The 14,827-nt window shown below is 47.0% G+C and overlaps 4 protein-coding genes across 4 annotated transcripts; 1 reads left to right on the top strand and 3 right to left on the bottom strand.

Annotated features, from left to right (window-relative positions):
* Positions 1 to 490: 490 nt before the first annotated feature.
* Positions 491 to 2,678, bottom strand: N7455_005099 (MDR family MFS transporter; the record flags this gene model as incomplete). Its single annotated transcript, XM_040957585.2, has 7 exons — positions 491 to 877; positions 980 to 1,140; positions 1,259 to 1,786; positions 1,844 to 1,915; positions 1,981 to 2,294; positions 2,358 to 2,434; positions 2,493 to 2,678. 7 exons carry the CDS (start codon positions 2,676 to 2,678, stop codon positions 491 to 493), a joined length of 1,725 nt encoding a protein of 574 aa, XP_040811966.2.
* Positions 2,679 to 4,305: 1,627 nt separating this feature from the next.
* N7455_005100 (Zn(II)2Cys6 transcription factor domain-containing protein) lies at positions 4,306 to 5,823 on the bottom strand (the record flags this gene model as incomplete). The annotated part of the gene is made up of 3 exons (XM_065604954.1): positions 4,306 to 4,518; positions 4,597 to 5,060; positions 5,121 to 5,823. 3 exons carry the CDS (start codon positions 5,821 to 5,823, stop codon positions 4,306 to 4,308), a joined length of 1,380 nt encoding a protein of 459 aa, XP_065461854.1.
* A 1,781-nt stretch (positions 5,824 to 7,604) lies between these two features.
* N7455_005101 (C6 zinc finger domain-containing protein) lies at positions 7,605 to 9,200 on the top strand (the record flags this gene model as incomplete). The annotated part of the gene is made up of 3 exons (XM_065604955.1): positions 7,605 to 7,724; positions 7,847 to 8,221; positions 8,337 to 9,200. 3 exons carry the CDS (start codon positions 7,605 to 7,607, stop codon positions 9,198 to 9,200), a joined length of 1,359 nt encoding a protein of 452 aa, XP_065461855.1.
* A 3,874-nt stretch (positions 9,201 to 13,074) lies between these two features.
* N7455_005102 (uncharacterized protein) lies at positions 13,075 to 14,625 on the bottom strand (the record flags this gene model as incomplete). The annotated part of the gene is made up of 1 exon (XM_040957590.2): positions 13,075 to 14,625. The coding sequence occupies one exon, from the start codon at positions 14,623 to 14,625 to the stop codon at positions 13,075 to 13,077; it is 1,551 nt and encodes a 516-aa protein (XP_040811957.2).
* Between the last annotated feature and the right edge of the window lie 202 nt (positions 14,626 to 14,827).

Genomic DNA, 14,827 nt, shown 5'->3' on the forward strand with positions numbered 1-14,827 from the left:
ATTGTCATAATTTTCAAAAGCACAATGCAATGAGACAGGCAGGTGGTAGAGTGAACGGCCAGAAAGGGTATCTCATGTTTATATGTTGTTGAAATTTACGATGCAAGTAGTAGGGAAGAAGAATATATAAAGAGATGGTCCTTTTCCAGAGAGTGTTTAGGTCTGATCCCTCATAATTATTTAATGAGTGAAAGCTTTGTTCAAGCTATAACTTACTGAGTAGGTTGAATGTTGATCTGATTCATTCCTGAGGTATCAGGATTGATGCCTGAAACATCAATCATCCATTGTCAGATGCCGTAACTAACTAACTATGAATCTCAACATAGTTATATGTTGCCAATCTAGCCACGGTGACTAGAACCTTGAGATGGACTTAGACTAGACATGGGTCGCGGGCAATGACATATAGAATCTTTGAAATCGACATTAATTAAGTATGTGGAGATTCTTTGTGGAGGCACGGTAATGTGTCTATCTAGCAACGCGGTCAAGCATCAGTCTCAGGCACAGCCCGGGTGTCGTTTTTGGTTGCAATCTTCCGCCATCCCATTCCAAAGGCAAACACAAACGTGCACGCCGTAGCTCCCACTGCTAAGTAAAAAGTATGATCAACGGCGAGACTGTAAGCTTTTACAACCCCTAGAAGGTTATTCTTGCTGACCACATCTCTGAAGCCAGTCGCCCCTGCTGCCGTCACGGCCTGCGTGTCGACAGTGGGCGCATACTTGCTCAGGCCAGTTCTCAAACCGGACCCAAAGACAAGGTTAGCAAAGTCCAGGAAGAGCGATCCTCCAAACGTCTGTCCAAACACGGCGAGAGAAATTCCGAGGGCACCTTGTTCGGGCGAAAGCGTGCTTTGGATGGCGATGATAGGCTGGCCATTGAGTATTGATGTCAGCGTCTAGCGGTTGCATGCTCTTCTTGCTTTGATACAAAGCCGAAAGCGTGAGAGATGATCAAAGGTTTCATAGCTTACCGTTTGCATGCCACAACCACGACCGAAGCCCGCGATAAATTGGTACATGACCCATTTCACAGTTGATGTATGGGGCTGGAAGGTGGATACCAGACCTGCGCCTATGGCGACGAGAACAGCGCTGCCTAGGGCCCAAGGCAAATAGTATCCTGTCTTTCCAACTGGTGCGTCATATGTCAGTATACACGATATCCAAGCCCGATGTCAGACGGTTGTGGCAAGAAAGGAGCCATAGAAATGGACGGGGTGGAGAAAAATGTGTACGCGAGTTTCACTTACTTGCGAAGCCAGAAACCATAGCCATAATGACTTGTCCAAGAATTCCAGGCAACATGTACACACCACTCAGTGTGGGAGAAACATCCTTCACAGCCTGGAAGTAGATCGGTAGATAGTAGGAAAAGACAAGCAAGGAGCCAGAGAAAAAGCCCATAAATAAACAAGAGCACCACACTTGTCGTTTACCAGCCACTGAGCCAGGAATCATGGCAACAGCATCGCCAACATGACGCTCCCATAGCACGAACGCAATCAGAGCAAACCCTCCGCCACAGAACAGGCCGATGATGACGGAACTTCGCCAGGTGTAGGTCGACCCTCCCCATTCTAGTGCGAGGGAAATCATGGTTGCGAAGGCTGCAAAGACCACAAAGCCTACAAGGTCCAGTTTGCGAAGTGTGGATTTTATGTTGGCCATTGGTTTGTCGGTCGAGAGTTCGCTGTCCGTGGATGAAATTCGGTCGGGTATGGTGATGACGAGAAGGAGGAATGCAGCGACAGCGCCGATGGGGAGATTGATATAAAAGCCTGAATTCCAAGTGAGAACATGGACAACAATCATAAAAAGGCCAAAGGTCAACATACACCATCGCCAAGTGGCGTGTTGAGTGAAAGCACCTCCGAGCAGTGGTCCACAGACAATGGCAATCTGACTAACTGAAAACATATTGTCAGACGACGAACCGTTCGTTTGGGGTACATCAGATCTTGAGATGACATACGACCCATCATCACTCCAATCAAAACTTCATATGCGAGGTCAGCGTGTACACGGCACCCAGCAGACTTCCAAAAATCGGTTCCCTTACCTGGTTGCTTGTGCTTAGGAGCAGCTGTTGAGAGGATTGTGAGGGCTCCGTTGACAAGACCTGAGCCTCCCATTCCAGCAACGGCCCGCCCAACAATCAACATGGTGGAAGATCTTGCGGCACCGCATAGCACCGAGCCTAGTTCAAAAATACAGAGGAAGGCAAAGAAAGTGTACTTCAAGCCCAAGAGTGTATACAATTTACCGGCCAGGGGCTGGAGAGCACAGCTAAATATGATGTTAGCTAATCTGTTCGTACAATGAACAAGGTCAAGGAGAACAGAGCCATACTTAGCCAGAAGATAAGCACTGCCGTACCACCCTACATCGTTCAGAGAGTGGAACTCGCTTGTGATATGTGGGATTGCCTGTGGCTGGAGTCAATTGACTGTGCTGCGCTCTGTTCTGAGGTAGCCACCATCTTACCGTGACGATAATGGACATATCAAGGAGCATCAAAAATGCTACGAAAGTAACTGAAGCAACCACCAGCCCGAGCTTGAGGCCTGTGATGTGCTGGGACTTGGACTCAGTCGCTTCGAGCGTGTCATTTTGACTTTCTTCCTTCTGTGGCCTTGGTTCCCCTTCTTTAGGGGGTAGAGGTTCTGACATCGCGCAATTCCTTCCGACTTTTGCTTCAAGGGGCGGTGTGAATCTCTACTGCGCGGCGCTTCTATAGTACCTGTGTTTTGGTGTATGAATGATCTCGCTCTCGTTGTTTCGTTAAGGTCCGCTAGCCTGAAGTCAGATTGATGGATGGGGATCAGGGGAAATTGGCGACGTCTTTAATTTTGCTTTTCTTTGTTACCGGAAGTGTTGCGGTATTAGCGTGTCTGGGCTTATTTACGACGCACAAGATGCATTGAACTGGCCCCACTGCTAGATCTCACTAGTATTGTGGTTGTAATTTACCTATACTCCATATTGACTGGGCAGGTTTTGAACACAACCCACACCCCCCTATACTACACATTAGTTTTGCATATTTTCCTGGGGGCCAAAAAAACCCCAAAAGGCTTCAATATTTTGCGGCCAATGGAGAGTGTAACTAATTTGGCCCACACTCCGGTGGTATCAATCGGATCTCACTGCATATATGATGAAAGCAAGAGGGGGCAGGAGATACGCTCTTTATTGGCTGTCTGCGCGAAGCTGGGCAAATGCAAATAAAAAGACAAACAACCAGCTGGAAGACCGGGCGACAAACATGGTTTACCTAACACCCTCGATCCCAACAATGTGCATGTTAATCAATGTGCTCCGTGGGGAGTATGAACTATAACATACGAAGCAGCCATTCATGTCAAAAAAAAACCAGGCGAATGGGCGTCGTCAACGGTTTCACATAAGTACTATATTGTACTAACTACCCGTGGGACTGGAGAGAACAGTCTCGCGCGAAGAAACGATAAGAGCATCGGTCATATCGGTCCATCTCGGTCTAAGTGTATGAGAATATTCCGACGTGAATCCATCCGTCAGTGATCAATGTCTCCAAGTAATTCATCATTTCAATTACCCTCGCTTTACTCCGTAGAATACAAGACCTTACTAGCGCAAACAAGTGGGGGCTAACGGTGTGATCTCCTTCCGTTGCGGCCGCCACCTCGGTTCCAGCCGTAATACGACGACCCGTCTATCGCGACCCCCTAGCCTTGGCCATTTTTGGCGTTACAGTAAAGCTTTGGAGAGAAACGCCAAGGGAAAATGCTAGCCACCAATTCTATAAATTACTCTTCACATGCAGCTAGTATCACTGGTAAGTCTACGGGGCACATGTAAAATTTTTATTACTTTCTAATAATCTTTCCAAGTTCTTTTCCACGGGGCCCCAATGCTTAAAATACTCAAAAGACGTGAAAAACCTGCAAGGCCGCCAGTGATATCACACGTAATGCCTCAACAGCCTGATTCCGAGCCATTATATGCTGTTTGATGATCTCAAATTGAGATGGCGAGCGCTGGATCTGGGAAATTGGTAGTGGGATTGGTATAGAAACGTAAGTGCAGAAGACCATGTAATAAGTACATATGGAGGCTATGTGATGGCCCGATCTAGTTTCTTCAATATAGCGCTGGGTATAAAAAAAAGCAGGGGCTTTCTCAGGGTAATGTCGCAGTCTACAACGAGTGGCGTCCACTGACAGGGAAAGGCGAGCGGGGCTATGCTACCTTCAATTTCCATAGAGGGGGGATGCACCATCTCCGACAATCTATAGTTACTCAAACAGGTACGGTACTAAGCAATATTGTGTTTCTTCGCTAATGCGAATATTTCCTTATAGCAACGTCGCAACACATTTATCGTCTTCCCTGAGGCCTTTGTTGACTTGGGCTCTTCGTCTCCGGCTTCGTCACTCCAAAGCACAGATAGGAGACGAGAGGCCGGCGTTATGGTTTTATTTTCAGCGCCAAGGATTTGCCACGATGTGCTTGGCATATCTGATAGGACCTATTCCCCCTCTCCCGGTCAGCGCATTGCTGATGTATGCAAGGGAAGAAAAGACTGGTGGTTATCGGTCCCACTTACTAGACGAATAGATGCCGCAGCCCCGTGCTCCTGTGCTATCCCCAAAGCAGTCTCAATCTCACTCAATAGTCGAAGGCTTACACGCAATGTCGTGCATGCAGAAGATAAGGCGTGCATGAATGGGTCGAGATGTGAAATGAGCTCGCCGATATGAAGATTAGAGTGAAACGAGGGAAGTGCTTCGGCTCTTCCATTGTCATTTCTAGTGGTTGAGCCAGACCAGTACCAATCCATTCGTGTGCTTTGCTTTTGTCCACAAGGTTGGGCTTTCATCACCTCGGATAGTAGCAGCTGGGAAAGTGATGTCATGATTTTGACAGACAACATGTAGCAATGCACCGCCATGAACAAGTTCTTGGTTTGCAGACACCCATCTAACATGCTGCTATTGCTGCTCGTGATCACACGTTCTTGAAGATGTAGTAGCAATCTACCAAAGGCATTCAAAAAGTCCCCTATCGGGTCTAGGAAGAAGCTTTAGCGACAATCAAGAGGCAGTAAACAGGCAGAATTGAAAATCTCACAGCTTAAAATTTTTTGCTTGGGCCATTCCACAGTCACCCCGTGGAGTATTACCTCTAGGTCCTGTGACACATCCGACAGACTTTCGAAAAGGTCTCGTTGCGTGTTGCTTGTGTTGGATTGTCCGGATGACGAGTTCCCCTCTACTTCGAGGTCAAACAGCGATGGCGAGACAGGCGCCGTTGCATCCAAAGGGCCTTCAAAGTCGTAGCCTAGATCTGGTATCCCCGAAGATTCATTGCTGTTGGCATCGTCGCGAAATGTATTTGGCTGAGGCCAGCCGCCGGGAAACGACTCGGGATCATCAAAGTTGATTGATGTATCATAGAATTGCAGGGTTGCCGCTGATGGTTCTGATAATGTTTCCTTGAGTGCCGAGGTGCCAATATGCGTAGGTGGTGAGCAGTAAGGTGGAGGAGTCTCTGCCAATGATGAGAAGACCGTAGAAGATGTCGCGGTCATCGGTTGTGAGGTTTCTGTGGCTCTTGTAGTTCCAGCTGCGGCTTCTTTATGTAAATTGCGCTTGGGTAGCCTTTCGCTGTACACACACCTTAATCCGGCTTGTTGACAACGTTGACACTGAGCACGGACTAAATTGGCATTGCTACCGGTACATTTGAGCTTTTGTGCATGACACCGGTCACATGAGCGTCGAAACGCGCGACGGCGTAGGTTCGTCGGAATCGTTGCATGCGGCAGGGACATAATTATTGGATTAAGATCAAATAATGTGAGGTGAGACTTTGCATGTTCCTGGATCTTTATGTATTGGAATTGGAGAGTAAGCTCGTGCAGGAGATAAGTTCAGGTCGTCTTGCTGGAAGACTTACTAAGTTATATGCAAACAAGTGTTTTCGAGCGGACACCAAAAGCCAATAGTCTTACTATGAATGTCTTTTCAGTCACCCGGAGAAATACTCTTAGCCTCTGCTCTTATGCGAGCTCATCAAAGCTGGGCATACATACCCCATCCAGCGCCACGTATTACACTAGAAAGAGTTCTAAAAGAAATAGATTCGGCCCCCCATCTGCCGCTATCATATATGCCAGATGAAATACCTGTAACGTGGGGCATAAAAAGGCAGGCTCTAGTCTACCAGCAGATCTAGTATATGCGCATAAGCAGGGACATTGAAGACCAAGCCCAATCCGGTTTGACCTACAGCAAGAGAAATTGGCGAGCAGGTGGACTTCTTTTATTGACTAGTGCTGATGCTGTCTACTGCGCGGGACTTTTGACGCATTGCGGAGCCCTAGAGACTTGGAAGTGCGTTGGGTCTCCGAGTGAATACAGTGGTGTCGCGTCAGTATTTGATCTCGAATACTTTGGAATCTACTTTTGACCTGAGGGCTCTCCATATCAACTAGCTAGTTGATTACTATATTCAATTGGATCAAATTCTGGAAATTTCCACCCTGGCACCTGGGCAGGACGAGAAAGTGGGTTCTAGGTCGAGGTCCCTGAGGTCAAATACTTATGTTGCACCTCTATAAATCTCTCACTTTGATAACTCATATTTTTCTGTATTTAATACCTAGACACAGCCTCGGTATCTTCAAAACAAGTTTCAGTAGATTCACGGAAGCAAAAGGTCCCCCTTGGCAACCTTACACCATTTAGCCACCTGAGCAATTACACCCATCTGAATATGCCATAGGTCTCTCGCCAAGGGCATCCCCATCCTAGTCCCTTACGCGAATCTCTTATAGGCTGCTCCCTTCACTGACAGTTAGTTAAAGATCGACCGTAGATCGGATTCCGTAATTGCCACGGCCCACGAGTAATATTACACTGAAGTATCCCGTTGGACCAGGTTGGTACACCCGGGAAGACATACTGTAACAGAGTGAAAACTCTGCCCAGGTGGAGTAGTATCGGAATCCTCCCGTCCGTCGCGGCCCGCCCCATAAGTCCAGGCTCCACCAACGTAGCAGCGAGCCTGCCACTAGGACCATTGTGGAATAGTGAATCAATTCGAAATCAATCTGCAACGAGCGGTCCGCCGGTGACAATACACCGAACTAGGGAATGTCGCAGTGAGGGAGGAGCAAATATGGAATGTACAAAGGTTTCATTGAATATTGATTGCTAATAAAATTAGGTGATTCGTCTTGTGGGCAATTACAGAAGGACGTAAAATTCAGCCTCTGGCATTGCGTTCTTAACAGGACTACTCTGTATTCATATGGTACTATCAGTGATTGAGACTAGGGAGTATGTAACTTACTGAGGGGAAATTTTCTAGTCTGAAATCCCGACCTTAGACAGCTTAGCAATATCTCGCTGTCATAGGCGAGGCTAAATTAATCCAGCCTGCAGACCAATCTAACATTCTGTGGGATATACGAAAGATTTTGGGGGCCATCTTGCTCATCCTATGGGCCTCGGCCTGAAATACCTCCCGATAGGTGATTTAAATCAGCCGAAGCCCTACGAAAGATATGGCCTCTAGCATTGTGATTACTGCTGGTTTGGAATTCGAATGATGTTCGCGACTTTCCGGTACAGCTCCCAGGAGGAATCCTTGCAAGTTGAACATTCCCCAAGTCCGACGAATCGTAATGGTCATTATCGATCGGCATGTGATAATTGCCGAGCGAGAAAGGTATGTTTCTTTTGGTATGCCTCTTGGTTCCATCGCACTGGATACTTAGGAGGTCCATAGCCAATTGATCTTGCTTGAGTTCCCGATAATAATCAAAATGATGTGCTAACTTGCTATTTTAGCTTCGATGCGATGGTCAGAGAGAAGGGTGCGAACGATGCCGTGATCGCCGGGTTTCTTGTGACTACTCCGAGGGAAGACTAGATGGAAAGCGACGGCGAAAGGATCAGGTGGCTGGTCTGATGATGGAAAATCCTACATCAGATGGACAAGATAGCAGCTTCAAAGACCTACCTAGTCATATGCCTATTCAAAATCCGCCACCATCCGACTCAACGGAGTCAATGGAGCTGTCAAGCCCCTCCGTCGCGAATCTGATGGACATGACGCCCTTTGACATCATGTCATTAGACCTCTTCATCAACAGTTCGCCAGATGAACGGTCCAGTTTGGAAAATGGGTCTATCCGAACGACAAGTACTACTGACAGCCATAGGGTAAATAAGCACGGTAAAATCCCTAAACCTCATACTTGCCTTGATCGCGAATAACCTTGCTAATCCACGCCTTCGAAACAAACCAGTGAATATACCAGATTGCTCAATGAATCAGATTATCGGCCTCTCACCAGCGCTCACCCCAGCGGTACTCAGTCATCAAACCCATAAATCCAATCCTGCGGACAATGGGCTTTCCGTTCATGTAGATACCTACCAATCCACCACGCACCTGACTCCACACCAACCGACGACACATCAATCGGCTACACACTCACCGACTGCACACCAACCGACTGCACACCAACCGACTGCACACCAACCGACTGCACACCAACCGACTGCACACCAACCGACTGCACACCAACCGACTGCACACCAACCGACTGCACACCAACCGACTGCACACCAACCGACTGCACACCAACCGACTGCACACCAACAATCTTCAATAGAACACTGCCACTGTGTAGATGACGCCCTCCAGGTCATTGAGAAGATAGAGGGAATCACGAGACAGGTCACGCCTTTGATTCCGGACTATGCGCTAGTAGTTCAAAGAACGGCAATGGACTACTGCAGTAGGATCATGGAATGCGGCGTTTGCAGCATGATCTCTAGGAATATAATGTTGGCTCTGGTTGTGTGTGAGAAGCTCGCTGTTCTTTTGCACGGGACGCTGCTGCCGGGGGGTTGGAGAAAGAGTATACAAAGTCAGCTCCACGGTCATTACCCCGCTGTGCTCAGATATCCAAAACGGACCGAGGAATCTGTCATTTTAGGGTCGTATAGAAGCAGCGACCAGAAGGAATGGGCCGCTGTAGTTACTTTGCTGTTCACATTTCAGGAACATCGTCTGCAGAAGTTGATCGGGGATCTGAAACACCTGGCAGCCAGCAACCACTGGCATGTGCACGTATCCATGTTGGAGTTAATGGAAAAAGGGAGCGCATTACCCCAGACTATAGGGACAAGCTAGACAATTGGATTCCTTGTAGACGATTTAGTTTCTGTTTCTTTTTGCCTCTAATGCTCCTTCACCCCTTGTGCTCATTTCTTCGAGATTCTGGTCTAAATTTATGTCTGTTCCTCTTCAAAATTAAGTTCAATGAGTACAACTGCGATTGTTCTGCTTTCTTGCTGTCATTGACCAGCACATGAATTGCGTTCTCATTTGAGCTGGATACGAGGATCATGATTTAATAGTATGCTTAGAAAAACCTCAAATCTCAAGTTAGTTGTGTACACTACTCATCAAATTCAGATGGTTTTTATTTGATTAATCCACAAAAGGAGGAATACACAGATATTATGGACGATATCACTATATTACTTGGAACTTAGTTGTTCCGAGACTTTTTCTCATTAGTTGGACCATTTGAATATGTATCATTCTCAAGATCCCTAGATCTGTTATTTGCTCCGATAGTAGGACCAGGTTATTCATTGATCGGGGTTCAACAAAGGTCCTGGACTTGGCGAGGACCCCAGAAGGACCTAGATGAACGGCTGGAGGACCTGGCCGAGTGTCCGAAAAAGAAGCTGACGGTGTGGTTGAAGGTGTGGTTGAAGCAGTGGCCGAAGAAGCGGCCGAAGGCTGGTCGAAGAAGAAACAAGACAACAGGGGCGAGAAACAGATCAGAACCTAGAAGTGATTACACAAGAAAGGCCCGAGAAGCCACCTGAGAACTCGCTCTATCAAACGTTTTACCATATGCCAGAGGATATACTTGGCGACTTTCTCAGTAGAGGGCTTGAGGGGCAGAAGATGAGGCCAGACGCGAGGCTACATTAGCAGCAAGAATAATCCCGGCGAGAGGGTTTAGAGGGGGCAAGGTGAAGAAATTGCGCAAAGCATAGAAGAGGTCCTGTAGGGGAAATTGACGTTAGGGCTAGGGTTTAGGGGTAGTTTTGATCGATTTCTTTGTATTCCTCTTCTGTATCTTTGATTTTGTCTTAGGTCTTATTAGCTTTAATATCATTAAGGGTATCATTATAGATAGGAGGATTAATAACAGCGTTACGCACAGCTAACTGGTTGTCGCTAGGTTAGCACGAATCGGGATATACTTCTCTAGTGTCCTGCAGTCTGCCAACTGTCAACGATCTGTCTCTCAACCGTACCTTTGCCTTACGGGTCTTATGCGGGCTAAGTCCTTTTGAGGGTATCGAGGAGTGATGCCAGGCAGTGCGCTGAATAGATCTATACCGAAGTATTGGTCTATTCGCAGTGGTTGTCAGGTTATAATCAAACAAGAGAGTCTGTAGTTCAAAAGGTAATCACAAGTAACAATGTATGATTGAAGACGAAGAACTAAACTAGATACATGAATGAGTGTCCTTATATATCCTTGAGTTCTTCCTGCGTAGATGTGTAGAAGGTAGGTTGGTAGATTTGCCTTGGCAAAATCTACTCGTCGACCGTCTACCGTTCTACTACTTGCATGATCACGTGTTCTGTGGTTCCCAAAATGGTGGTTTCTGTCAAAGTGCAAGGTCAAATACATGGATTTACAAGGTATTATACCATGCAAATCATGTGACTTCGAGTACCATGCATACCATATATTACGTTTAGTCATCATTACCGCTCAGATTGTTGAAATAGCGGGTTTTGTCATTTTAGTTAATTAGAGTTCTTCATCTATGCCATTTGTACCCATACGTTGCAATACAGACAGATTTCTGTCAGTTTCCGGCGCAGGGGAATGTTGTTACCGATAGTAACATATGTAACGGATATCCTCTGCCGGTGGGTCATGATCAGGGCGGATCATGCCCTTGATCCCTGAGCATGAGCATGATCGTGGTTTCTTTTTTCCTCGAACACCTGGGGACGCCTGGGTATAGGATGTTGCACGCGATCTGATGACAGATAAATCGGTTGGTTCTCGGTGGCCCATCAGTAAGTCTCCACATTGATTGGTGACTAGCATGCCCGTAACAATATCCAACAGACAATTTTGATTGCAAGTGACTACCTACCCACCCTCTTCAACATTAGTCATTTCCACCGGAGAAAACTATCCTAACCACCTGCGCATTTTAAGCAGCACTTGTGTAGAATATACCCAAAAAACCAAAAAGAAAAACACCTACAACACCTACCTACCTACCATGCCGTCTATCAATCCCCACCACCAACACTTTCATCATACTCATCCACCCTCCTAAACAGCCCCATCCCGTTCCCCACCTCCTACCTTCCTAATGGCATCCAACAACGCATAAGTCCCCAATATCGCCTCCATGCCGCGGTCACTTGTTCCATACGACAACTATACCTCGCCCTCTTCTGTACCTGCTCCAATCCCAGTCTGATCACCACCTTTCACAAATACATTGAGACCAAAGTATCCATTGCCAGGCTTCCAAGCAACCACTTCCCCATTTTGCTCCATGTGATTCCAGAGCTGATGCGTCTTTATTGAACTCACAAACGGAAACTTCCGCCCCATCCGCTTCTTATAAACCGATATCTCATCCACAGGCCGTAGCAGCCACCACGAAGCTCGTGTTCCGACTATGTAGATGCTGCAAGGGAGGGATGTGATCCATGCAAAACGTGCACCCCATACAGCCCTCTTTTTCGCCTGGCGCCAGCATGAAATGGTAAAGGACGAGTTGTTTGCGTTTGTAGAAGAGGACGACGAGGGAGACTTCTGTTCCTTGCTCGGTGTCGAATTTGAAGCGGGAGGCGTTGGGTAGAGCTCCGCAAAGCCCATAAAGCCCATAGCCCAACCCAACCCAACCCGCAAATGGGCTGGGCTTTGGGCCCTACCTTCGAGCCCACCGGTGGGCTACGGGCCTAAGGAGAAGCCCAATGCGGGTTAATGGGCCCCCAAAATGGGCCCCAAACAGTACAAATATGCCAAGAATTCAGAAGTTGAACACCCTTTTCGGGTTTTTTAAATTACCTTTCGTTTTACCCCGTTTATAGGCTTTATTCTAAAGGTAATATTTTATTGATTTAAATGGTTTAGAATTAATTACTAGTTATACCTCTAAACCACGTTTAAAAACGCGATAAAACACGTCCTTTAAATAATTTATAAATTACAGAAGTTCACTTAGAAAGTAGTAGTACTCCTATCTAGATCCTAAATATATATCAAGGAGTAAAATAACCTTTTTATAGTATCTCGACCTCTACTAGTCGGATTGTCTTTGAAATTAAAATATATACTTATAACTATAGCTATTGTTATTATAAACGCTAAATTTGAATTTTATATGACTAGTAAAAGGGTCAGAATACAATATTGTATACCGATTACAAGATGCCGGTTGAACCCCTTTTAATGGGCTTTAATGGGGGCCTTATGGGCCCCCTTGATGGGCTGGGAGACTTTCACCGTCATGATCAACTCTGGGAAGGAGACCACGTATCTTCGGGAAGGCAAGGGGAAGCGGATCCAGTCATCAATCTCATGAATGAATTTGCTCTAAGCAGTCTACTTGAACGAGGCACAAAGACATGGTACGGTGTAGGACAGAGTGGAGACTGCGAGTCTACCATCGATCTCCGCCTGGTGTCGGAAATTTTTTTATTTTTCACGGTCGCGTCATGAAGGAAGCCTAATACCGCAAATGGCAACAAGAGAATACTGTAGCCTGTATATCGCTTCGGCAGTTGAACCCTGGATTGAGGTACAAGTGTGATAGTTCATCTATATGAGGAAATCCAGCTATTTGTAGTTGCAGCAGCTCATCTCCCTGCTGCCTAGCGGAGGGTCTGCCTAACAGGCAGCCACTCCTATAGGCTATAGATCTATATACATCACGTGACCTAGGATCCAACTCTCCCCCTGTGCCAAGGACTCGAAGGGGCAGCGGCGTCCACATTCCCTATCCTAATAAGTATACCGGAAAGACCGTTTTTCTTTATCAGTTAGATCCGAAAATGCAACAACTTCCGATGTCTCCACAGTTGACTGGGCTTCCTTATCACGGCGGTTGTTTTCCCATTGGCAAAGAACTCCATAGGAAATAATGGCGACTATAGCCACAACTAGACAACCGAGAAGACCCTCATATCCTCGCGAATATGATGGTGCATCGTCGGAACGGAAACACTGGGGACCAATGATGTTTCCAATACAATACGCCAAGAAGAAGATGGCGTTCATGGTCAATTTCTTGCTATGGCCGCTGGTGTTGGCCATTGGAAGCGAAGTCGACAGCACGTATGGCGCCCAATAGGTGTAGAAGACGTAGTATGCTGCCAGAAGACCTTGCTGGTTCTCACGTGGCAGCTTCCACATTAGGATGGCACAGACCATGGGAACTAGATTGGCCACGGCGATAATGTTGCAACGGGAGTTGGGCACGCTAGCAGCAATGAAACCTAGCAGGATCTGCCACACCGTCGCAAGCACACCGGTGGGGATACCCAACACGGTAGTGATCAACGGGGAATACCCCAGACCGGTCACGATAATAGCCGAAAAGGTCACCAGACCACCATTAGGGATGTTCTGGGCCAACGAAAAGAGCGCCAGAAGCCAAGTCTTGGGGTCACTTAAGCACTCGCGCACTTGGTACCACTTGATGGTTTTATCTTCCATGCCGGTATTGTTGTCTTTGACGCGCTCGAGGCAGACGAATTTCTCACGATCCGAGAAATACCAGCATTGCACAGGGGAATCGGGCAAGAATATGTACAATACACCAGCCCAGAGGACGGAGAATGCACCCAACACAATGAAAAGCAATCTCCAGGGTGCTAATGCCGTGTTTGTTTGGCCGATACCGTAGCTGACCACGCCCGAGAAGACGGAGGAGAGCTGGTTAAACCAAAACGCGACACGAAGTGGCTGCTCACTTGTCTTCCACCACATAACCGTCAAAATGCTGGAAATTGGGAACACGGCGGCTTCTGTCATGCCCATCAAGAAGCGCACCGTAGCTAAGCCAGCAAAGTTCTGTGTTGCCGCAGTACACAGTAGCAGAACTGCCCACCCCAAGACCATGCCAACATACAGCTTGGCCACAGGAAGTCGCTGAATGAGAAGCGCTGCAGGGTACTCAAAGGCGAGGTATCCAAAGTAGAAGATTGAGCCTACCCAAGAGTACTCATCGCCAGTCAAGTGGGTGTCTTTCTTCATGCCGTAGATGGCCGCGTTCGAGATGATGACTTTATCAATGGCAGCCAAAACCACTGTAACCATGATCAAGGGAATGAGGATCAGATCAATTTTCCAAAGCACACGGCGCGCTTCGGCCTCGGTGACAGGTTCCACTGCAATGGCCGGGTCAAGGCGAGCGAGGAATTGCGCGGCAACATCTTTGCCATCGGTTCGGTTTTGGGCTTCAAGGATTTTACCTGCTTGGGCCTTTTCTTGATCAAGTGCAAGTTGAGGCTCCGGAGGGGAGACTTGTTTTTTGTCTGCCATATCTGTCATAGTATTGAAGTATAGAATCGAATATATCAGGTAAAAAGGGACATGTACACATCCAAAACGAAGGAGATAGTCATTTGGGATGGTTTTATACTTCAATTGAGCATAAGTGAACGTGAAAGAGAGTTACTCAGGTGGTTATCATGAAAAGTAAAATGAATTAGGGTTTGGGTGTGACAGGAAGGTCGGAGCGACTGATAAGCGG

This window comes from Penicillium solitum, assembly GCF_028829755.1.
Source record: "Penicillium solitum strain IBT 25940 chromosome Unknown utg000003l_segment0_segment0, whole genome shotgun sequence".
Lineage (NCBI taxonomy): Eukaryota > Fungi > Ascomycota > Eurotiomycetes > Eurotiales > Aspergillaceae > Penicillium > Penicillium solitum.